Genomic DNA, 24,862 nt, shown 5'->3' on the forward strand with positions numbered 1-24,862 from the left:
TATAAAAATGTACAATAGTACTTTCATCTATTAATCATTCAACCTCCAATGACATTCAAAATGACAACTAGAACAGTAACACTGAAAAATAGATGGGTAATACAAGTAAAGCTTTAAAAATATTTTCCTTGGGTAAGTGAATGTAATTATATTTTAAAGCTGCTTACCAGCTGATGTTGTACCAAACCACGTCAATTTTATAATTCCCAAGAAAACTATATGAAGTTTTAAAATTTATATATTTGTTGTGAAAGGAAAAGTAGAAAAATGATTTTTCCTAGTATTTGAGATTACTCAGTATTTTTTTTAAAGATTTTATTTATTTATTTGACAGAGATCACAAGTAGGCAGAGAGGCAGGTGGAGAGAGAGGAGGAGGCAGGCTTCCCGCTGAGCAGAAAGCCCGATGCGGGGCTCTATCCTAGGACCCTGGGATCATGACCTGAGCGGAAGGCAGAGGCTTTAACCCACTGAGCCACCCAGGCACCCCACTCAGTATTTTTTTAAAAAGATTTTATTATTTATTTAACAGAGAGGGATCACAAGTAGGCAGAGAGGGAGAAGCAGTCTCCCCACTGAGCAGAGAGCCCCATGCGGGGCTCGGTCCCAGGACCCCGAGATCGTGACCTGAACCAAAGGCAGAGGCTTAATCCACTGAGCCACCCAGGCACCCCTACTCTGTATTTTTTTTAAGATTTTATTTATTTATCAATGAGGGAGAAGCAGGCTCCCCACAGAGCTGGGAGCCCAACTGGGGGACTCATTCCCAGGATCCTGGGATCATGACCCTGACACTTAACTGACTGAGCCACCCAGGCACCCGAAGATTACTCAGTATTTTTGTGTTTATTTTTTTATCTTTTTCAAACCTGAACCCATACTGCATATAAAAATAACTTAAGATTTTAGAGAGAGTGCACGTGCCTGGGTGTGGGGGCAAGGAGGCAGAGGAGCAGAAGGAACAGGAGAAATCTCAAACAGGAGAGGAAGAATCTCAAGCAGACGCTATGCTCACTGGATCTCACAGTTCCGGAGATTGTGACCAGAGCCGAAATCAAGTCATAAAGACGCTGCACTGCTTTGCCAGCTGAGCCATCAAGGTGTCCCATGAAATTGTTCTGCTCTTTTCATTAAGCATAAAACACATTTTCAGCTGCCTTCTGCTTTTAGCCACAATAACTCAAACGGGTGGGAATAAACAAAGACCACCCAAATGAGAACAGGGACTGTGTATCTAGAGCTTGCTAGAAAAGGAGCCACCCATCATCCCTTGCATTTGGCACAGACTCAAGGTAGAGGAGTGGGAAAGCCTTAAGCGTGAAAACAAGGGAAGGCTTCAGGGGGTGTGCTGATTAGAGGCTGTTGGCCTGAAAGGGGAAGATGGCTAACTGGAAGAATTTCTTATGTGTTGGTGTGAGGAGCGTAACTGGCTTTCTCTGGTTGGTCCTGAGATGAAGACGAAGTGCAAAATATAAGGAAATTGGCCCTTATTGATCAAGCCCTGTCAGTCCTAGAGGTTGTAGGTTGGCTTGGAGGGTTGGGGTTGGTTTTCATGTGTGGTCTGGTCACAGTCTGTTTGTAAATCCAGCCTTTTAAACATTTTTTTAAAGATTTTATCTATTTATTTGAGAGAGCTCCCAAAAATTGAGTATGGGGGGGCGTGGCAAAAGGAGGGGGACGCTGGATCGCAGGACCTCAGGATCATGACCTGACCAGAAGTAGGATGTGTAACCGACTGAACCACCCAGGCGCCCCTCAAACAATTTTTTTAACCTAATTTGTCTTTGTTTTTTTCCCTAATATATGCTACTGTGCAAAATTTGGAAAATATAAACAATTTTAAATCTTCTATAACAGTAACCCCCTCCCCACCCCTGGAAATAAATAATGCCTGGTTTTACCTAATTGTAATTATGTACTGTCTGTAACTTCTTTGCTTCCCATCAATACACATGCAGCATCTGCACGGGGAAACTCAGATTGTCTGCAACGGACCTGCACGATGGTCTGTTTAGCACGTCTACTTCCATTTTCCTGTTCTACGTCAGTGAACACTAGTCCATAAATAATAAATCTGGGTGAGTCAGATTGTTTTCTTAGATGGTTTTCCATTTTACCCTTCTACCGGGATCCGTTAAGAAGGGTTCCTCCCACCAGACCCTTGTCAGGGTGTGGTGATGGAACGTCTCAGCTGGGCTGGGACAGAAGGGGTCCTGCCCCTCCAACTTTGAGGGGGTCGCGGCGGGGCTTTCCCGGGGGACTGGTTTCGTCCACAGCAGCTTCCCGTCTCCGGAAAGCGTGGGGCTAATGAGCCACCCTCCCAGGATCCTCGGTTCCGCAGCCCTCGGGCTTGGGCTCAAAGGTTACCAAAGGCCGCCTCCGCCCAGAGGTCCTTCGAATTCCAACCCCGATCCCCAGGGTTTGGGCCGCGGCGGGGAAGAGCCCACCCGCTCCCGGTCGACGACTCAAGCCGCAGAGAAAACAGCGCCGGCAGAAGCCGGACCCGGAGCCGCGCTGGAGGCCCGGCCTTTGCAACTTCAATCTTCCCAGCAAGCCCCGGCGAAGACGCGGGCTTAGAGAGAGACGGGAGCAGGCCTCCTCCAGGCAGCAAGTCGGTGGTGACCCGGCTGACCCAAACCCCTTGCGATGCCCAACGGCCTCGCCCGGGCAGGCACAAGGATCCCGGCCGACCGCCGAGACGCTCGGCGGGCTAGAGAGGCCCGAACGCGTGGAGGGGAACTGGGCGGTGCAGGGGCGGGCCGAAGCGCAGAGCGCACGCGCACGCGCACGCGAGGCCCGCCGGCGTCTAAAGGACCCCAAACGCGCGCGGAGGACGAAGCCGGAACCGACAGGAGTGTAGGGCGCTTGCGCAGCGGCGACGGCGTCCGCAATGGCTCCCCCACAGCGGGTTCGGGTGCTGCGGTGCTGCAGCTGTAGCCTCTTCCAGGCGCACCAGGTGGAGCGGGCACCGGCCTCCCCCTCCTCCGGGTGCGGGGAGGGCGGGCAGGACTTGGCGGGGCCGCGGGGGGCCGGGTCTTCTTTGTGTTCCTCGCGGCCGCCAGGCGCGGGCGCAGTCTCGCGTGGTTGCTTGGGTCTCCCGGACGCCCGGACTCGTGACGGTGACTGGCCCTGAGGACTGGGTTTTGCTGTCCCGCCAGAACGTCGTTCCGGGCTTTTTTCTTTTCTTTTTTTTTTTTTTTTTCTTTTTTTTTAAGTTTCCGGCGTGGTGGTTATAAGATGCGTAGAAACCGGGGATAATGGTTTCTGCGGAGGCGGTCTCGTGGCTTCTTGCGGATAGTAGGGGAAAGCAGGTGGAGGATAGCCCCTCCCGGAGTGGCTCGCTCTTCATTTCACTAGGAGAGGGATGACAGCTTTTGAGACTGAGACACGACTGGGCGTGCCTTGCCGTCCAGCCCTTAGTTCCGGGGTGTCTCCCTCCCGGTGATGAGGGGCTGTTCCCCAGACAATGAACAACCCTCGCAGGGAGCGTTTTAAACAGGATACTCGGTATTTCCAAAACGTACTGCTTCCTTGACTGTCAAGACGCAGGAGAGGGGATGTCACTTAACCTGTTTTCTCCAGGATTGCATTTCATCTTCCTGCTCGCTGTCACCTGATACTGCCGTCCAGCTTTCCTACTTCTTGACAGTTCTCACTTCCCCCTGCTTACCTGCTCGTCTGCTGTGTCCTGGAAAAGGACAGCATCAAACTCACTCAAAATGAATGTTTAAAAGTCAGATGCTCAGTATGCACCTGTAAGCTTGCTAAGACCCCCCAAGGGCTACCGGGGGGCTCAGAAACTGTTTTTACTTACTTTTTTGCACTGTGTTTTAGGAGTTGAGATTCAGTGGAAATCGTTTCCATTTTTCAGTTATTACACATATGTAGTGCGCCTTCTCACGGTCATTTTCAGCTATGAAAAATGATTTGAAACTAAAGCGAGAAAAGAGTTAAGAGTAATTGCAGATGGGACCATTTCACACATCCCATTTAATTTCAGCACCCTCTGGATTAGGATCATTCTGGTTTTACAGAGAGGAGAATACAGAAATCCAGAGAAGTCAAGGTGTCTAATAAATGGCAGATCTAGGGCTGTATGAATGCAAAGATCTTGTTACCCCATACTGTCTCTCTCCAGACTCCACACCCCTAGAACTAGCCACTTGTGTGTCCTTCCAGACCTTTTTTTCTTTTTAAGTGCATTTCTTACCTCCAGATGTACCTGGAGAAAGAGGTATTTTTATGGTGTTTGAAGATAGGTGCTAGAGAATCAGAAGTGCTGAATTGGCGGATATGCCCACAAAAATTTGTAGTAGGTGCTTTAGATGCTGCTGTCCTCCTTAGAATCCTTTTGGGTACTTCCCCAAGAAGACTCATTGTATTAGGATCATACTCATATTAATTTTCATAAATCAACCCAGGCATCTTGATGTTAAGCATGCAGCTTCATTCCATTTTTTTAAAGCAACTTTGTGTCCCTTGATAACACTTTTTCTTGCTATTATAAATGGACTTTTGCATTACCTTTTCTAACTAGGTATTCACTTATGTAAAGGCTCTATTAACTTTGTACTCAGCCCCACTCTATTAAATTGTCTTACTGTTTTTAGTAGTTTTTCATTTGATTTTCTTGAGTTTTCAGGTAGAAAAATCATATCTGGGGCACCTGGGTGGCCCAGTGGTTTAAGCTTCTGTCTTCAGCTCAGGTCATGATCTCAGGGTCCTAGGATCAAGTTCCACATCAGGCTCTCTGCTCAGCGGGGAGCCTGCTTCTCCCTCCCTCTCTGCCTGCCTCTCTGCCTACTTGTGATCTCTGTCTGTCAAATAAATAAATAAAATATTTTTAAAAAATCATATCTATAACGATAATTTTTCTTCCTCTCCGGTTTTCATATCTCATTACTTTTTCTTTCCCAATTCCATTAGCAGAAAAATAACAACAATTGAATAGTAATGGGGATTTTTGGCCTGTTCTTGATTTTCATGGGAGTGTTGATAGTGATTTTCCAGTTTTAGAGCTGAATGTAAGGTGTTTTTTCATGTTAAGAGAGAACCCATCTAGTTAAACTTTTCAAGAATTGAAATTAAAGGTTGTGGAAGTAGTAGAGATCTACTTGACTTTGTTGCATATGGACAGCCAGTTTTTCCAGCACCATTTATTAAATAGTCTGTTTTTTCCTCATTTCTAAAATGCCACCTTTATAATATAGTAGCTTTTAGTAGCTTTTTTTTTTTTTTTTGCATAAATGGTGGTTTGTTTTTAGGCTTCTATTCTTCATTGATCTTTAAAAATCATTATGATTCAGCTCCACCTGTTTTAAATAATCATCTAAGCCGAATTTCTTTAATTTCATTGTAGGAGAAAAAGGGTGTGAAGTGGACATGCAAAGCTTGTGGAGAGAAGCAGTCATTTTTGCGGGTGAGTCTTGAGAAACAGGGGTTCTAACAGCCATGCCAGAAAGCGGGTGGGACCCAGCCCTACAGAAGCGTGTTACTGTGGAGCCCCAGGATTCCAGTATTGGGACCAAGTTCCCTAGACCTAGAACTTTCGCCCCGTGGGTTCCTGTTCCTTCAGGAAGTGAACTGGATGGAGCAGTGGCTGGAAAATTCCCTTCATTGTTTATTCAGTTAGCAAGTATTTACTGAGCACCCTCTGTGTGCAGGCACAGGAGAAATAAGGGAAGGCCAAACTTTGTCGTTCTTGCCCTCACAGATCTGCTCATGTGGAAGAGAATCTGACGTACACACACAGGTCATTTAAAACTAGACTGAGGGGCGCCTGGGTGGCTCAGTAGGTTAAGGCATGTGCCTTCGGCTCAGGTCATGATCCCAGGGTCCTGGGATCGAGCCCCACATTGGGCTGTCTGCGAAGCAGCGAGCCTGCTTCCCTTCCTCTTTCTCTGCCTGCCTCTCTGCCTACTTGTGATCTCTCTGTCAAATAAATAAATAAAATCTTTTTAAAAATAAAAATAAATAATTAAACTAGACTGAGGAAGAAGGCAGGGCCTGTAAGGAGATGACCAGGCCATCAGACCCAGCCGGTGGGTGTGTGTCAGTGCGCACAGCATTCGAGTGAGGTGGGCACAGTCAGGAAGTGGAGGCTGATAGGAGACACTCGAGAGAGAGTGTATGGACTGAAGGAAGCTCGGAGTAAAATCTCTCACTGAGGCCACTTCAGTCCTTTTCAGGTGAGTTCCTGTTGCGCCACCTCATCTCTTCACTACCACCAACTGTCCTGCACCCTTTGCCTCACCGACCCCCTCGCTCACCTTCTCTGGCCCTTGATGCCACTTCTCCCGCCTCAGCTTCTCATTCTCCTCCTCCAGCCGTAAGGCTTTTCCTTTCAGACCTTGAAACAGTCCAGCGCCGTCCGTACTCTCACAGCCTTTGTGCGAGTTGCTGGGGCTTCCCCCAGCTCTTCTCATTTTCCTGGTTTAGATATTATGTCCAAGTGTGTTTACTTGAGTATCGTTTATCTCCTGGCAGTTCAAACTTCCCCGGGTTTGTTTACTGATACACCTTCTAACGTAGCACAGTGCCTGGCATGATAAGTGCTCACCCAGTAAATATTTGTTGAATCAGAAAATGACCAAGCCCACAGTGATTGGCATTTAGGCTGATTTTCGTTTTCATTGTTATGAACAGCTCTGCAGTGAAGCTTCCTACAAAGACCTCTTTCTTGACGAGACCAATTATTTCCTTAGGACAAATTCCTAGAAGTTAAATTGCTATTTCAAAGGATATCTTTTGACCAAGGTTCTTTTAGTTTCAAATAGAAAACAAAACAAAACACAAAAAGAACACTTCAGGATGGCTTCAGCAAAATTTAAAAAAAAAAAAAAAAAAAAAAAAGGACTGGCAAGGTACCGGGGTACCTTGGAGCTTGCAAGGGAGGAGTTTCTTCCCTGAGCCCTTAAAGGACCAGCCCCAGAAACTACAAAGCTGCAGATGACGTAGGCATCATTTTTTCTTCCCCTTGTTTCCTTGCACCCAGATTCTCCCTCTATCTTCCTTCCCTGTTCCCTGCCTCCTCTCCTTCCTTTCCTCTCTCTCCCCAGATAGTTCACGGTGACATACTCTACCCACAGACCACAGACTCTCACTTCAAGCCAACTAGAGTGGCTGAGTCCCAATTAATAAACTGGAAGAAGCAATCTGATCGGCTCCATTGACCCAGATGGCCACATCTGGTCAAGCCAACTGGGATAGTGGGAGTAGGGACGAACAGGTCATCGGTCAGCAGTGTAGCTGCTGAGGCCCACCCCGAAGGCAAGGAGCGGGCTCGTGAGCTAGTGACCGCTGCTTGTTTTCCATGTCAGCATATATTTCCAAATTCTGGAGGGGAGCTCCTCTCACGCCTCTGTGCCTGAGCAGTTGAACCTGGCTTCCTGTGGACTAGGCCACAGTGACACACAGACAACAAAACCGTGGTAGCCTGACAGAGTTGTCTCTCTTGCTCAATCCTGGGAGGGACTGAGAGCAACAGCATGGCCATCCTTGGTGCCGTCATGCAGGGACCCAGGCCCCCTTCATCTCAAGGTCCTCTTATTCCCCAAGGCCTGTCCCCTGCTACCTGCGGCCACCAAGGGCCAAGAACAGGAAGGAACTACACAGGAGGCTTTGAGGGGTCAGGCTTGGAAGTGGCTCACATCCCACTAGAAAGAACCTTGTCTCATGGCCACCCCTGACTGCAGGGAAGACTAGAAAACGTTGTCCAGTTTGTGCCTAGATGAGGGGAGAAGGATTTTAGCATTCGGCTGTGGTCCCTGCCATTTATGCTGGATGTCAAGTAACATCTTGCAAAGCTTTTTCATTTCGTTCTTCAGTTCCCCTCTCCCCCTCTGACTTGAACTTGCCCCAGCTGGGCTTTTATTCCCCACAATGCAGTAAAAGGGCTCCTGTCAAAGTCAGCGGTGCTCTCCATTTGCTAAGAACAGTAGTGAGTTCTCAGGCCTCCGGGGACTTGACCTATTGGCAGCATCTGTCACAGTTTGTCATTTCCTCCCCCTCAAATACTGTGTTCACTTGGGCTTCCAGTCATCCCACTCCTAGTTCTCCTGCTGTCTCTCTGGCTGGGTTTCAGTTCTCTTGGCTAGCTCTTTCTAAGTTAGCCAACTTCTCAGTTTGAGAAATGCTCTGGCAGAGGAGGAGTCAAGATGGCGGAGAAGTAGCAGGCTGGGACTACCTCAGCTAGCGGGAGATCAGCTAGAGAGCTTATCTAAAGATTGCAAACACCTGCAAATCCATCGGCAGATCGAGGAGAAGAAGAACAGCAATTCTAGAAACAGAAAAACAACCACTTTCTGAAAGGTAGGACTGGCGGAGAAGTGAATCCAAAGCGACGGGAAGATAGACCCCGGGGGGAGGGGCCGGCTCCCGGCAAGCGGCGGAGCAACGGAGCACAAAATCGGGACTTTTAAAAGTCTGTTCCGCTGAGGGACATCGCTCCGGACGCTAAACCGGGGCGAAGCCCACGCGGGGTCGGCGTGACCTCAGGTCCCGCGGGGTCACAGAAGGATCAGGGGTGTCTGAGTGTCGCAGAGCTTGCGGATATTGGAACGGGAAAGCCGGCTGCAGAGACAGAGCCGACAGTAAGCTCGCAGCTCGGTGTTGCCTTGAACCGGCCGCAGGCTCGGTGAGCTCGGAGCGCGGCCGGAGGTTGGGCAGACGCGAGTTACTAGGAGCTGTTCGCTGAGGGAGCACTGGGGAGCGGGGCCCCGGGCTCTCGGCTCCTCCGGGCTGCAGACCAGGAGGCCGCCATTTGTGTTCCCGTCCTCCGGAACTCTACGGAAAGCGCTCGGGGAACAAAAGCTCCTGAAAGCAAAGCCGAGCAGATCACTCAGCCCGGCCCCTGGTAAGGGCGGTGCAATTCCGCCTGGGGCAAAGACACTTGAGAATCACTTCACCAGGCCCCTCCCCCAGAAGATCAACAAGAAATCCAGGCAAGACCAAGTTCACCTACCAAGGAGTGCAGTTTCAATACCAAGGAGAGCAGCAGAATTCCAGAGGAGGAGAAAACAAACCACGGAACTCATGGCTTTCTCCCTGTGATTTTTTAGTCTTTCAGTTAATTTAATTTTTTTCTTTTGCATTTTTTTTCTCTTCTTCTGCTAAAATTTTTTATAACTTTTACCCTTTTCTTTTTTAACATTTTTTAACTAGATTATCTAATATATATATATTTTTCTTTTTTATACTTTTCTTTATTCATTTTCTTTTAATTCTTTTTTTTTCTTTTTTTTCTTTCTTTATTTTTGAACCTCTTTTTATCCCCAAATCAGAAGAGATCCTAATCTCTTCAATCTTTTTTTTCTTAATTATTTTTTAAATTCTTGATTGAATTTTTAATTCAATCTCTTTTTTTTATTCTTTTTTTCTTTTTTTTCTTTCTTTCTTTTTGAACCTCTTTTTATCCCCAAATCAGAAGAGATCCCAATCAGAAGAGATTGGGAGATCCCAATCAAAGGAGATCCCAATCAGAGGAGATCCCTCACCCAATCGTGAGGGGGGAGAAATCCCCCCTCACAATTTGGGATCTCTTCTGATTTGGTTAAAGCATATTTTCCTGGGATTGTTGCCACCCTTTTAGTATTTTACTTGCTCCTTCATATACTCTTAGCTGGACAAAATGACAAGGCGGAAAAATTCACAACAAAAAAAAGAACAAGAGGCAGTACCGAAGGCTAGGGACCTAATCAATACAGACATTGGTAATATGTCAGATCTAGAGTTCAAAATGACAGTTCTCAAGGTTATAGCCGGGCTTGAAAAAGGCATGGAAGATATTAGAGAAACCCTCTCCAGAGATATAAAAGCCCTTTCTGGAGAAATAAAAGAACTAAAATCTAACCAAGTTGAAATCAAAAAAGCTATTAATGAAGTTCAATCAAAAATGGAGGCTCTCACTGCTAGGATAAATGAGGCAGAAGAAAGAATTAGCGATATAGAAGACCAAATGACAGAGAATAAAGAAGCTGAGCAAAAGAGGGACAAACAGCTACTGGACCATGAGGGGAGAATTCGAGAGATAAGTGACACCATAAGACGAAACAACATTAGAATAATTGGGATTCCAGAAGAAGAAAAAAGAGAGAGGGGAGCAGAAGGTATACTGGAGAGAATTATTGGGGAGAATTTCCCCAATATGGCAAAGGGAACGAGCATCAAAATTCAGGAGGTTCAGAGAACGCCCCTCAAAATCAATAAGAATAGGCCCACACCCCGTCACCTAATAGTAAAATTTACAAGCCTTAGTGACAAAGAGAAAATCCTGAAAGCAGCCCGGGAAAAGAAGTCTGTAACATACAATGGTAAAAGTATTAGATTGGCAGCTGACTTATCCACAGAGACCTGGCAGGCCAGAAAGAGCTGGTATGATATTTTCAGGGCACTAAACGAGAAAAACATGCAGCCAAGAATACTATATCCAGCTAGGCTATCATTGAAAATAGAAGGAGAGATTAAAAGCTTCCAGGACAAACAAAAACTGAAAGAATTTGCAAACACCAAACCAGCTCTACAGGAAATACTGAAAGGGGTCCTCTAAGCAAAGAGAGAGCCTACAAGTGGTAGATCAGAAAGGAACAGAGACAATATACAGTAACAGTCACCTTACAGGCAATACAATGGCACTAAAATCATATCTCTCAATAGTTACCCTGAATGTTAATGGGCTAAATGCCCCAATCAAAAGACACAGGGTATCAGAATGGATAAAAAAACAAAACCCATCTATATGTTGCCTCCAAGAAACTCATTTTAAACCCGAAGACACCTCCAGACTTAAAGTGAGGGGGTGGAAAAGAATTTACCATGCTAATGGACATCAGAAAAAAGCAAGAGTGGCAATCCTTATATCAGATCAATTAGATTTTAAGCCAAAGACTATAATAAGAGATGAGGAAGGACACTATAACATAATCAAAGGGTCTGTCCAACAAGAAGATCTAACAATTTTAAATTTCTATGCCCCCAACGTGGGCGCAGCCAACTATATAAACCAATTAATAACAAAATCAAAGAAACACATCAACAATAATGCAATAATAGTAGGGGACTTTAACACTCCCCTCACTGAAATGGACAGATCATCCAAGCAAAAGATCAACAGGGAAATAAAGGCCTTAAATGATACACTGGATGAGATGGACATCACAGATATATTCAGAACATTTCATCCCAAAGCAACAGAATACACATTCTTCTCTAGAGAAATGCTCTGGCTCTCAGTTTATTGGCCTCACTCCCTTCGCGCTCTGAGAGGAGGTCATCTGACAATTCTGGGATGTCTGTCTCGGACCCCACGCCCAACTCTGAACCTCCCATTAAGCACTCTACTGGTTCTCAGATAGGCATCCAGAGACCCCTTTCCAAACAGAAGGCCTCACCAGCCCCCACCCGCCTGCTCTCCCACAGTCCTCCCCCTCACGTATGCGTTAGTTGTTTGGGCTTAAAACCTGGAGGGTATCATTGACTCCTCTTTTTTTTTTTTTTTAAAAAAAATACTTTTTGTCCAGTCCATCAGCAGATTTTGTCAGCTCTGCTTTGCGGATACATCCAGACTGACCACTTGCTACTCCAGTGGTGGAGCAACACCACTGTCGGCGACACCCCTGCCGCCTGCCCTGTTGCTGCGCACAGCCTGCCCTCAGCACTGCAGCCTCAGGTCCTGCTAAAACATGTGCAGGGCCAAGCCACTCTCCCCAGCCTTCCAGGTTAGAGCAAAATCCCTGGTCCTTGGGACGCCTGGGTGGCGCAGTTGGTTAAACAACTGCCTCCGGCTCAGGGCGTGATCCTGGAGTTCCGGGATCGAGTCCCACATCAGGCTCCCAGCTCCATGGGGAGTCTGCTTCGCTCTCTGACCTTCTCCTCGCTCATTCTCTCACTCACTGTCTCTCTCTCTCAAATAAATAAAATAAAATCTTTAAAAAAAAAAAAAATCCCTGGTCCTACAGACAGGGCCAAGTGTGCCTGGTACAAAATGAGAATGGAAGTCCCCTTGTTCAAAAGCAGAAAAAAAAGCCATGAAAGGTACTAAAATAGTAAGTTTTTCCTTTCTTTCCTGATCTCTCTTGACGACTCATAATGTTTTTAATTTACTGTGGCATGTCTTCCTAAGTTAAGAAAAACCAGTATTTTAAATTATTAGCATGAATTTTACCATTGGTATTGTGCAACACTGGTTTGGTTTTTTCTTAAGATCTTATTTAATTATTTGACAGAGATCACAAGTAGGCAGAGAGGCAGGCAGAGATAGAGAGAAGCAGGCTCCCTACTGAGCGGAGAGCCCAATGTGGGACTCAATCCCAGGACCCTGGGACCATGACCTGAGCCAAAGGCAGAGGCTTAACCCACTGAGCCACCCAGGTGCCCCGCAACACCAGTTTAAAATGCAAAGAGCATTTAGCCGTGAGCCAAATAACATAAGAGTGTTTACTGTATATGCAGGATCATCCAGATTGTCCTCCTTGGGTTTTGGATCTCATACATGCCTATGTATTTCACTGTTCCCAAAACAGTGGAAATGCTGCACAAAATTAATTCAGCTTTTTTCTACCTAATGATATGCACACATTCTGCCCACACTCCCCCTCATCAGCTCCCTGATATTTAAGGAAGGACTGAGAGGGAAAGGAACGAGGGTCTCTCCCTTTCTTGCCTTTTCCTTCAGTGTCCTCCTTTTCAGCATCAGTGATCATCTGTCTAGGCAAGTAACCGGAATAAGAAAAGATATGACAGGGTTCCTTAGTCATCTGTGTATGTTTAGAACACCCTTGCCTTTTATCTGCATCTGAAGCAGGTTCTTGTTCTGTGGAAAGCCTGGCTTCTCAGGCTGTGGGTGCCCCCCTTACTCAGGTGTAGACAGCAAACACTTAGCGTCTACGCTCAGACTCTCCGTGAACACTCCCACATGTTTGTTGTGAGTCCCCTGGAATCCTGTGCTCTGGGGTCATTGAGCATGCTGTGTGCGAATGGTGCAGCAGAGAACCGTGGTGGGGGGGCATAGCGTGTGTATCCCTGCTTACCGACGCGACCCATTGTCCCATGAGACTTCATTTAATGCAACACAAGTTCAAAGGTAAGATTTTTAAGAATTTCAGATTTAAAAAAAATGTTTTCAAGATGGCAACAACAAAACAGGTCTCGTGCCCACAAAGCCAGCTTGGCCTGTGGTAGGGACTACACTAAAACCTCACCTCCTGCCATTTTCCCACTCAGCTCTAGCCATGTGGCTGCCTTATGGTTCCCCCAAAGTGCCAGGCACAGGGCCCTTGCTCTTGTGTCCTTTTCATTGCTTCTGCTGAATCCTACCCCCAGGTGCCTACATGACTCTGGCCCTCATATTTTCCTGATGTGCGCTCAGATGTCAGCCTAGTGATCTGTTCTCTGAAAACCCTATATAAAATTGTCTACTCTGTCTCCACTCTACCCCTTTCGTTGCCTTATTTTCCTGGGTCGTACTTCTCATCATCTGATGGCCACAGAGTTATGTGCTTATTGTCTGTCTCCTCGCACTGGAATGTACACTCCACGATGACAGTGATTTTTGTCCACTCCTGTATTGTATTGTCCTTACCTGGTCCAGGGGCCTGGCACATAATAGGTCTGCAATAAATGTTAAACAAATGATTGCTAGGTGGGGGGAAAAAAAGGTACTTCATTGTATTTTGATTTATGTTCCTTTATCAGTGAATAGTAAGTATCATATTGTATGTTTACTTGTGGCTCATGTTACTTCTCTTCCAAATTTCTTGTTACATTCAGTAGCCATTTAGTGTGGGGTTTGGGGCTGAGTGTGTCTTTGATATGCAGAGTTCTGAGTGCTTTAGAAGGATAGCCAGAGGGGCGCCTGGGTGGCTCAGTTGCTTAGGGACTGCCTTCAGCTCAAGTCATGATCCCAGAGTTCTGGGATCGAGACCTGCATTGGGTTCCCAGCTCCATGGGGAGTCTGCTTCTCCCTCTGACCTTCTCCCCTCTTAGGCTCTCTTGCTCGCGCTGTCTCTCTCTCTTCAAATAAATAAATAAAATCTTAAAAAAAAAAAAAAAAAGGCAGCCAGATAGCCCAGAACTATTAGTTCCTGAGTTTAGTTTGTAAATAAACTACAAATAAATAAATTTTTATTTATTATTATTTACAAACTTTAGTTAGTTTGTAAATAAATCACTCCAGAAACAGTGGTCAGTCATCAGGATTTCCGCATGTTGCTTCTGGGCCTTGCAAAGTACAGCTTTCCACTTCCTGAGGTACATCACTAATGGATCTGTTTCTCAGCGTTCCATCCACGTTTCTTAAACTTACTATTTTTTTTTGTTTTTCAGACTTATGGTGAGGGCTCCGGTGCTGACTGTAGACGCCATGTCCAAAAATTAAATCTGCTGCAGGGACAGATTTCAGAGATGGCATTCAGGTATAGTTGTTTGAGAAGGGCATGGTTATGTTGTCTTGGTCTGCATTCCCCTTGAGTGGTTAGTGGAAGTAGAAGATGGAGAAATCCCTTAGATTTCCATGTGATGATTAGTTCCCCTGAAGGGTCTTCCCACTGAAAATAACTAAAAATGCTAACTGTAGTATTTTGAGTACCCTGATGAAATGGCAGGGAAGTAAACAAAAAATCAGAAGTCAAAAATAAAGCAAAAGCCAAAGTCCAGAGAGTAAGTGCCTGAGCTGCTCCGGAGCTCCCGTTTAGATGGCTAGGAAGGGTGTGGGGGACAAAGACAAGGCCTATGGCCTGGTCAATGTGGGAGGGTCAGTAGGAGACTGCCACCTAAAGCCGAGTTCCCAAAAAACTACACCCTCAGTGGATGAGCAAATGAATTAGAAATACACCCTCTCAGCAATGGGGAACATATTGGCCTTGGCATAGGGAAGGGAACTATCTCTCTAGGAATTTATAAACACAAGAAAGCGGTCACGTGGCTTTTCAGCCTTTTACATGCTCTGTGTGAAAAGCCTCAAGCTGAGAATTTATTTTTAAATCGTCCAAGGAAGCAAAGGTAAATGCAGCACCTTTGGAGCATACATCTTCAACCCAGGCCTGAAAGAATTTCTGCAGATAAAGTTCCAGGAAGCATATACTCAGAGTTAAAAAATCATTAAACACTCAAGGAGTTATGTCATCATGAGCAAAAGAGAACAGAAACAACAGAAAAGTGAGACCCACAGAGACTTCAGACTACAGAATGTATATTTGATACATTTAATGAGATAAAAGACAGGGTTGATAATATAAAAAGCAAAGGACTTCAGGCCACCTGGCTGGTTCAGTCTGTAGAGCATGCAAGTCTTGATCTCAGGGTCGTGAATTCAAGCCCGACATTGGGGATAGAGTGCAAAAAAAAAGAAGCAAAGGACTTTTAAAAATGCCCAAGTAGGGCGCCTGGGTGGCTCAGTTGGTTAATTAGCTGCCTTCGGCTCAGGTCAGGATCTCAGGGTCCTGGGATTGAGTCCCGCATCGGGCTCTCTGCTCAGCGGGGAGCCTGCTTCCTCCTCCTCTCTCTGTCTACTTGTGATCTTTCTCTGTCAAATAAATAAATAAAATCTTTAAAAAAAATAAATAAAAATAAAAATGCCCAAGTAGGTGACAAACAACCAAAAAGAGTTTATAGAAATGAAAAGTATAAGCATTGAAATTAAAAATTCAGTGGACAGTTTTAGCATTAAATGTAGCTGAAGAGACAATCAGTGAAAATCAAAGACTTAACCAACTGAGCCACCCAGGCACCCCGGAAAATTATTTTTTAAATCAAATACAATTTAGAACAGCATCAAAAAATTAGATATGTAGGGATAAATATAACAAAATATATGCAAGATCTGTTCAGTAAAAACTACAAAACATTGCTGAGAGAAATTAAAGAAGAGCTAAATTAACAAAAAGATATAACATGTTCATGGATTGGAAAACTCAATATCATGAAGATTTCAGTTTATCTTAATACCCTGATCCAAGTCAAAATTCCAGTGGGCTTCTTTTTTTTTTTTTTATTTTTTGCAAAAATTGAATACAGTACCTTGGGGCACCTGGGTGGCTCAGTGGGTTAAGCCTCTGCCTTCAGCTCGGGTTGTGGTCTCGGGGTCCTGGGATCAAGCCCCACGTTGGGCTCTCTGCTTAGCGGGGAGCCTGCTTCCCTCTCTCTCTGCCTGCCTACTTGTGATCTCTCTCCCACTATCAAATAAATAAATAAAATCTTTAAAAAAGAAGAAATAGAGTACCTAGAATTACCAAGACAGAGCTGGAGGACTTGTGCAGCCTGGTTTCAAGATCTACTATAATGCTACAGTAATTGAGACAGTGTGCTATTGGTGAAAGGCTAGACGTAGAGATAAATCAGAAGGTAAATGGATAAACAAATTACAGGTATGTTCCTGCAGTGGGATGCTATAGTATTCAAAATAACAAGGGCAAATCTCAGCAACATTGCTAAGAGAGAAAAGCCAGACACAAAAGACTACATATTGTAGGGATCAGTGGTTTTCTGGGGGAGAGGAGAATTGCCTCTAAAGACACATATGAGAATTTCTGGGGGTGATGAAAATTTTCCCTATGTTGTCCATTATATCTCAATTAAAATTTTTTTTTCGATCTTAATTGGATAATAGTTTCAAAGATATAATTCATCAAGACTCATCTAACTATACACTTAAATTTTAGTGTATGTCCTACCTTAAGTTAATTTTCAAGGTTAAAAAAAATCTGCCCTTAGACACAGGAACATGATAAAATTACAGAACACAGAAGACAAAGGGAAGAGCTAAAAAGTAGCTGGAGAGAAGAGAGATTGCCTACAAAGTAACAGCAGAGGCCCAACTTCTCGGTGGTAACTTTAAAGCGAGAAGACAGACTGTTATCTTCAGACTTCAGCTGAGAACTGTCCTTTGTTGGAGTTGAGTCCCTGAATCAGAAAGGTGAGCAGAGGTCTGGCCGGTAGCTGGTAGGACACGGCTCAAGTGAACGCCAGAGTATCAGCCCCGTGGCTGGGTAGGTGTTGCACGTGCATGCTCCCGTTGCCTCTTTATAATCGCTCTGTGAAGATCGTGGATGTCTGCGTACCAGTGGAGAAACTGAAGACCAGAGGCCCACACTCAGCCGCTCACCGGAGAGAGGCCCTGTCTGATGGTGCAATGTAACCACCCGGTCCAACTTGAGGGGGGGTGGTGCGTGGCTTTGCTCTAGCCTCCGGCGCTGGCACAGTAAGTGTTCTCCTGGCCAGTCATGCCCCTCAGAGGCCATGGAGGCCCTGGCCCCCCCCACTCTCTATGTGTCGAGAGGACCCTGCTGCCCCTGGGAGGCTGGCAGAAGTCACTGTGACACACACACAATGTCTGTCCTCATTCGTAAGGGTAGAACTCTGAAGACATACTTTTAGAACTGTGCAGCGGACACCTCCTCGCCTTTGCTGACAGGAGGGACTCTACTATAAGGCTTCCGCTGACATTACTCTGTATCCCAGACCCCCAGCAAGGCACCGGCACACGTCATCTCTTTCATCTTCAGTCACCCATGCTGCCATCTTGTGTTTGTGGAGAGGGAACTGGAGTACCCTGACGAACCCAAAGTCACACTGTCACAGTGACAGCCAGTCGCTGGCAAAGCCAGGATGCAAACATGGGTCTGTCTAGGTGACGAGTTCACCCTTTCTGCCCGTGTCACCTTTTTTGTTGATGGACGGCTTGACCAGCCTAAATCTGAACAACAAATGGTCCCTCCTGGCAGGCCCTTCTAAACTGTTTGAGTATCACCAGATTACATCAAAACAACAGACATAAGATCCTAAGATCCCTAGAGCAGTCCTTGATATCCATTGTCAAGTATGCACATCCTGGCATCCCTATCTCCTTGCCCTTCGTCTACCGGGTCATTTCACTAAGGACACATGTATAATTTTTCACTGAGGTCTCTGGAAGAACCTGGAAATGTTGATGAAGAGGAAAATGCAGGGCCCAGGCAGGCTGAGCGTGAGAGTGTGCAGGTAAGTATGTCCCAGAGGGGGTTCTCTTGTTGGTCTTTTGTGCAACAAATGCTGTCTGTAACACACACTGGCTTAAAGCTGCAGGGAACACAAAGTAAACCCATCCCTTTGGTAAGGCTGGAGACAGCCCTGTGTAGTGGTAATTACAGGACTCTGAAAAGGGCATTGTCTTTGGCTGGGAGCTCTCTGAACTTTGCCTGAACTTCACCTGCTCGTGTTTCTTCCCTTGGCCCCATGTGCTCTGGGCACACCTCAGCTAGGGGAAAGATGCTGTTGCAGAGTCCCTGGCTTTCATGTTCCCTTTCTCCAGACAGAGCCTCCCTATGGGGCTCCCATCCAGTTTTCTGCCCCAGTGCCCAGTAAAGTAGGTGCTCAGGCCATGGTGGGTGGGTGGTGTGTGTCAGAGCTTGAGTGACTGAGGTGACACCATGGGTACACCCAGGGTGCCGTGGGTACACGGAACACTTCCTGCCAGGGCCAGGGGCATGGGAACAGTTGTCGGAGGCTCCCCGCCCACCAGAGGACAAAGCCTGCCTCTGCTCACAGAATCGGTTGGCAATGCCCTCCCTCTGCTGGCTTTCCATATTTTTATTATAAACGGGAGTGTTGCTCATACACCACTTTAACACAACAACCCTCATATAGTTGGTGTTCTGTTTCTGGTTTTGTCTGCTGAGGGACTCCATCTCATATCATCACGATTATGAAAAATCCTAGTTTGCGTCCCGGAGTTTTCCTACGTGTCGTTCCCTTGCTGTAGAGTCTGCAGTGATGCCCGATATCTACAGAATATAGTGGAGGTACTGATATTTACCCCATGATGAATGAGCATGTAGATTATTTCCAGATTTTCGCTGTGGTAAGTTTTCAGTCTGATTTGTGTCACTTGGATGAGCCTTTTTGTGCTTTTGTCTTCCTTTGAAACCACTAGATTGGGGAGCGTGGACATTTGGAAAGTTCCTTGATGAGTCGTGTCCAGCAGCTTTCCCACGCTCTGTGCCAGTGCACAGCTCCCAGTGTGCCATAGGACGTCCATCTCTCCATTATCACTCCCCCCACACACACACACAAATGCCTTTCCTGGTGCCAGAGTGGATATGGGTCCTGAGAATAAACTTGCTTCCCAATCCTGCAGGAAAAACCCCAGTCCTCAGAGAACCGCTGGCTGAAGTATCTGGAAAAAGACTCAAAAGGGCTGGGGGTGGAAGGAGGCATGTGTTTCGAGAGCCCACCCTCGTCCAGGACAGAGAAGCCAGAGCCTTCCTTCAATACAGGCCTGCCTAAAAAAAGGTGCTGAGCTCATCACTGATCCAGCCACTGCCCTGTCCCCACGGTGCCTCACAGGGAGTGACGAGTTGGCCTCTGGCGGTCAGCAGCGTGGAGCAGCCTGGAGGGAGGTGCCGTCACCACCAAGCCCTTCTTGGCCTTGCGGGGTCCCAGGTGCTGCCGTGTGGTGGTCAGGGTCGGGTAGGATGCCAGTACCGGCGCCTTTTATGGCGCTCACATCCGTGTGACTGCACACAAAGTGCATTGTGGCCAGGGTGGATTGTGGTTCTGGGAGCTTGTAGCCCACAGCGGGGAAGACCTGACCTTTTGTGCTCCTCTAGTTTCCATGAGTCTTCGGAGACAGTACCTGGTCTAGAGCCAGGGTTGCCCCTGCAGGACAAGTGATATTGGGAGTTAGATTCCAGTTCAAAGTAAGAACTTCCTAGCAACTACAAGCTCTAGGGCAGAGAAGTGGGCTTCCTTGGGTGTCATCGGGCAGCCTGCTCTTGACAGCCGATCAGAAGTTGAGCAGCCACCTGGGTGGGAAGCTGTATGGGAGGACAGGCCCCTACTTGTGCTGGGATGACCCCAAGTATGGTGACAGGACTGGATTCTTGACAGTGCTTTCTCTCCACCAGGAAATGGAGCCAGAGCACAGTCCAGCCTCCACCCAGCCCTGATGTCCAGAGCCTGGATGATTCTGAGGTTACCTTGGAGCCCCAGAAGGTCAGTGATTGAGTACAGTGTTTCTCTTCTGGTCCCAGTAACCATGAAACACACATAGAATTGCTAACTACCTGAGTGTTGTCTGCTCTGACTTAAGCCATCCTCGTTCTCTGGCCTGACCATCTCCCTGCCATGCCCAGTCTCAGTGATGTGAGCTCCTGGGCACAAGGACAGCTTGTTGCCTTGGAATCAACCAAGTTTGAGCAGTAGGGCTTTTCTGAGTCAGGACCATTCTCTTCCCTTGACGTGCCGGGGCGGGTCTTTGTCTGACTGTCCAGCATGGGACCTGCCCCGGACTTCTGAAGAGCTGTTCTCAGCCTCATTGTCATCCACCCAGGTGGTCCTTGCGCATCAAGGCGCTGTCCTCAACTAGGACCTGCTCTTTTTTTTGTTTGTTTTTTAATTTAACAGAGATCGCAAGTAGGCAGAGAGAGAGGAGAAAGCAGGCTCCCTGCTGAGCAGAAAGCCCAGTTCAGGGCTCGATCCCAGGACCCTCAGATCATGACCTGAGCTGAGGGCAGAGGCTTTAACCCACTGAGGCACCCAGGCGCCCCACCCCGTCTTGTTTTTATTTTCATTTTTTGAAGTATGGTTGACAGATGATGGTATATTACTTCCAGGGGCACAACACAGTGATCTGGCAGTTTAGTACTTGAGTCCGTGCTCACCAGGCCAATCATCGTCCGTCAGCACACGTTGTTACAATATTACTGACTCTATGCCCTATGCTATATTTTTCATCTCCTCCCTTATTTTTTACCAGAAGTTTGTACCACTCAATACCCTTCCTTGTTTTGCCCATCCCTTCGTCCCCTTCCCCTTGGGCCACCACTGGTTCTCTGTACTTAGGAGTTCTTCTTTATGCCTGAGTAATATTCCATTATGTAGGTACACACCACATCTTCTTTTTCCATTCACCCATCAGTGGACACTTGTGCTGCGTCCCTATCTTGGCTGTTGTAAATAATGTTGCAGCAAACATAGGGGTGCATAGATCTTTTCAAACTAGTATCATTGCTCTCATGGGTAATGAAATTACTGGATTATATGATTTTCTATTTTTAATTTTTGGAAGAAATTCCATACAGTTTTCCACAATGGCTGCACCAATGTACATTTCCACCAACACTGCACAAGAGTTCCCTTTCTCCACATCTTCCCCAATACTTGTTATTTCTTGTCTTTTTGGTACTACCCATTCTGACAGGTGTGAGGATAATCTCGTGGTTTTGATTTGCAGTTCCCTGATGGTGAGTGATGTTGAACATCTTTTCATGTGTCTGTTACCTATCTGTATCTCTTTGGGAAAATGTCTGTTCAGGTCGTCTGCCCATTTTTTATTTAATTGGATTATTTGGGGCTTTGGTGTTTATATGTTCTTTATATATTAAGGATGTTTTCAGGTACATTGTAAATATCTTCTTCCATTCATTTTGTTAATGGCTTCATTATGCTTCACTTCACTATGCAAAAGCTTTTTATTTTTATGTACTCCCAGTATTTTGTTTTTGCTTTTGTTTGCCTTGTCTGAGAAGACATAACCATAAATATGTTGCTAAGGCTAATGTCCAGCAGCTTACTGGCTATGTTTTCTTTTAGGAGTTTCATGGTTTCATTTCTCACATTTAGGTCTTTAATCCATTTTGAATTTATTTTCTCATATCATGTAAGAAAGCAGTCCCGTTTTCTCACCACCTTTCATTGAAGAGACTCTCTTTGGCCCATTGTATATTCTTGCCTCTTTCGTCCTTTATTATCTGGCCATATAATTGTGGGTTTAATTCTGAACTTTCTATTATGTTCCATTGATCTATGTGTCAGTTTTTTATGCCAGTACCATACTGTTTTGATTACGATACCTTTGTACTATATCTTGAAATCCGGGATAGGTTTTTTTCTTTCTCAAGTTCGTTTTTGCTATTCAAGTTCTTTTGGATTCCATACAAATTTAAGGATTATCTGTTCTAGTTCTGTGAAAAATAGTATTGGTATTTTCTTGTGGATTGCACTGAATTTCATAGAATGCTTAGGGTAGTATGGACATTTTAACTATATTGGCCCTTCCCATCCATGAGCATGGTTTATCTTTCCATTTGTTTGTGTCATCTTCAGTTTCTTTCATCACCATCTTAGTTTTCAGAGTATAGACCTTTCACCTCCTTGGTTAAATTTATTCCTAAGTATTTTACTCTTTTTTAAAAATTTTATTTATTTATTTAAGAGAGAACACGAGGTGGGTGGGGAGAGGGAAAAGCAGGCTCCCTGCCCAGTGCAGGAATTGATCCCAGGATCCTGGGATCATGACCTGAGCCGAAGGCAGACGCTTAAGCAAGTGAGCCAGGCCTCCCTTTTTGTTTTTTATTTTTGTTTTTTTTTTTTTTTGTTTTTTTTTGCTATTTCGTTATTAGTATGTAGAAACACAACAGATTTCTGTATATTCATTTTGTAACTTCACTGAATTCATTTATCAGTTCTAGAAGTTTTTAGGTGGAATCCTTAGGGTTCTCTGTATAAAGTATCATGTCACCTGTAAATAGGGAATTTACTTCTTCCTTACCAATTCAGATGCCTTTTATTTCTTTTCCTTGTCTGACTGCTGTGATAAGACTTCTAGTACTGTGTTGGATAGAAGTAGTGAGAGTGGACATCCTTGTCTTGTTCCTGAGTTCTTAGAGGAAACGCTTTCACTTTTGTGCCATTTGGTATGGTGTTAACTATGGATTTGACTTCTGTGGCTGTTATTATGTTGAAGTATGTTTCCTCTAAACCCATTTGTTGAGAGTTGTTTTTGTTTTTGTGTGTTTTTTGTTTTTTTGTTTTGTTTTGTTTTGTTTTGTTTTTTATCCTGAGTAGATGCTGTATTTGGACAGATGCTTTTTATGCATCTGTTGGGTTGACTCTATGGTTTTTATCGTTAGTCTTGTTGATGTGACATGTCCCATTGATTTGCAAATATTGAACGACACTGGTATAACTGGAATCAATTCTGCTTGATTGTGCTGAATGATCCTTCTAACATGTTGCTGAATTTGGGTTACTGAGATCTTGTTGACGATTTTTGCATCTATGTTCATCAGGGATTTTGGTCCATAATTTTCTTTTTACATAGTGCCTTTTCTGGTTTTGGTATCAGGGTGATGCTGGTAGAAGGCTCATAAAATGAATTTAGAAATTTTCTTTCCTCTTCTATTTTTTGGAGTAGTGTAAAGAAAATAAGTATTAAGTCTTTAAATTTTGCTAGAGTTCACCTGTGAAGCCTTCTGATCCTGGACTTTGGTTTGTTGGGAATTTTTTTTGTTACAAATTCTATTTCATCACTACTAATTGGTCTGTTCAAATTTTCTATTTCTTCCTGATTCATTTTTGAAAGATTTGTTTCTAGGAATTTATGTAATGCTTCTAGGCTGTCCAACTTATTGTCATATAATTTTTTAATGGTAGTCTCAGAGTCCTGTGTTTCTGTGATGATGGTTGCTACCTCATCTCTTTCATTTCTGATCTTACGTATTTGAGTTTACTTGATGAGTCTAGCTAAAGGTGTACCACTTTTATTTTCAGAGAACCAGCTCTTGGTTTCACTTGTCTTTCCTGTTGTTTTCTTAGTCTCTTTTTCCTTTATTGCTGCTCTGTTTTTGAGTCCTTCCTTCTACTAACTTTGGGCTTTGTCCTTTTACTTTCTAGTTCCTTTAGGTGTAAGATTAGATTATTTGAGATGTTTATCATTCTCCTTTTTTAAAAGATTGTATTATGTATTTGAGGGAGACCATGGAACAGGGGCAGATGGAGAGGGAGAAGCAGGCTCCTCACTGAGCAGAGAGCATGATGCAAGGCTCCATCCCAGGACCCTGGGATCATGACCTGAGCTAAAGGCAGATGCTTAGCTGACTGGCCACCCAGGCATCTCCTGATATTTTTATTATTTTTGAGGGAGGCCTGTATTGCTATAAACTTCCATCTTAAAACTGATTTTCCTGCATCCTAAAGATTTTGGACCATTGTGTTTCATTTTCTTTTCTCTCCGTGTATTTTTTTTTTCCTCTTTAATTTCATGGTTGAGCCACTGGTTGTTCAGTAACATGTTGTTAGCCTCCATATGTTTGTGTTTTTTCCAGTTCTTTTCTGGTCATTGATTTTATTTTATAGAGTGTGGTTGGAAAAGAGGTTTGATGTGATGTCAGTCTTCTTAAATTTATTGAGACTTGTCTCGTAGCCTAACATGTGACCTCTCTTGGAGATAGTTCCTTGTATACTTGAAAAGAATATGTATTCTGCTTTTCTTAGATGCAATGTTCTGTATGTATCTGCTAAGTACATCTGTGTCTTTCAAAGCCACCATTTCCTTATTGATTTTCCATGTGCATGATCTGTCCTTCGATGTAATAGAGACATTAAAGTCCCCTACAATTATTCTATTACAGTCAACTTCTCCCCTTCGTCTGTTAATACTTACAGGTTTAGGTGTTCCTCGGATTTGGGGAGCATGGATACTTACAGCTGTTACCTCCTTTTGTTGGGCTGATCCCTTTATCACTGTAATGCCCGTACAGTCCTTAAGTCTACTTTTTCTGATGAGGTATTGCTACTGCAGCTTTCTTTTCACTTCCATTTGCATGGTGTATCTTTTCCTGTCCCTTCGCTTTCAGTCTGTCTTTAGGTCTGAAGTGACTCTTGTAGGCAGCACATAGATGGGTCTTGCCTTTTTATCCATTCAGTCACCCCATACCTTTTGACTGGAGCTCTGAGACCATTTAAGATAATCATTGATAGTGTGTGTTTACTGCCATTTTGTTATTCCTGGTTGTTTTCATGGTTCTTCTCTGTTCCTTTCCTTAGTGTTGTGCTTAGGTTCCTTTCTATTCTTTGTGCATCTGTCATAGCTTTTTTTTTCTTCTTTTTAGGAT

The 24,862-nt window shown here is 44.9% G+C and overlaps 1 protein-coding gene across 4 annotated transcripts in view; it reads left to right on the forward strand.

Moving 5' to 3' along the window:
• The first annotated feature begins 2,819 nt into the window (after positions 1–2,819).
• LOC122915734 (MRN complex interacting protein) overlaps positions 2,820–24,862 on the forward strand; it is a 32,812-nt gene continuing 10,769 nt past the window's right edge. For 2 of the 4 annotated variants that reach the window (XM_044262489.1, XM_044262476.1), the window contains exons 1-6: positions 2,820–2,955; positions 5,359–5,418; positions 14,319–14,407; positions 17,894–17,969; positions 19,105–19,259; positions 19,874–19,961. In XM_044262489.1, coding sequence (XP_044118424.1) covers positions 2,890–2,955; positions 5,359–5,418; positions 14,319–14,407; positions 17,894–17,969; positions 19,105–19,259; positions 19,874–19,961 — 534 coding nt within the window. In that variant the 5' untranslated portion in view covers positions 2,820–2,889. Of the gene's footprint in view, positions 2,956–5,358; positions 5,419–14,318; positions 14,408–16,703; positions 17,970–19,104; positions 19,260–19,873; positions 19,962–21,168; positions 21,202–24,862 lie in introns of those variants that run through there. The other 2 variants (XM_044262498.1, XM_044262480.1) reach the window with 2 other exon arrangements.

The sequence above is a fragment of the Neovison vison genome, chromosome 1 (genome assembly GCF_020171115.1).
Source record: "Neovison vison isolate M4711 chromosome 1, ASM_NN_V1, whole genome shotgun sequence".
NCBI classification, from domain to species: domain Eukaryota; kingdom Metazoa; phylum Chordata; class Mammalia; order Carnivora; family Mustelidae; genus Neogale; species Neogale vison.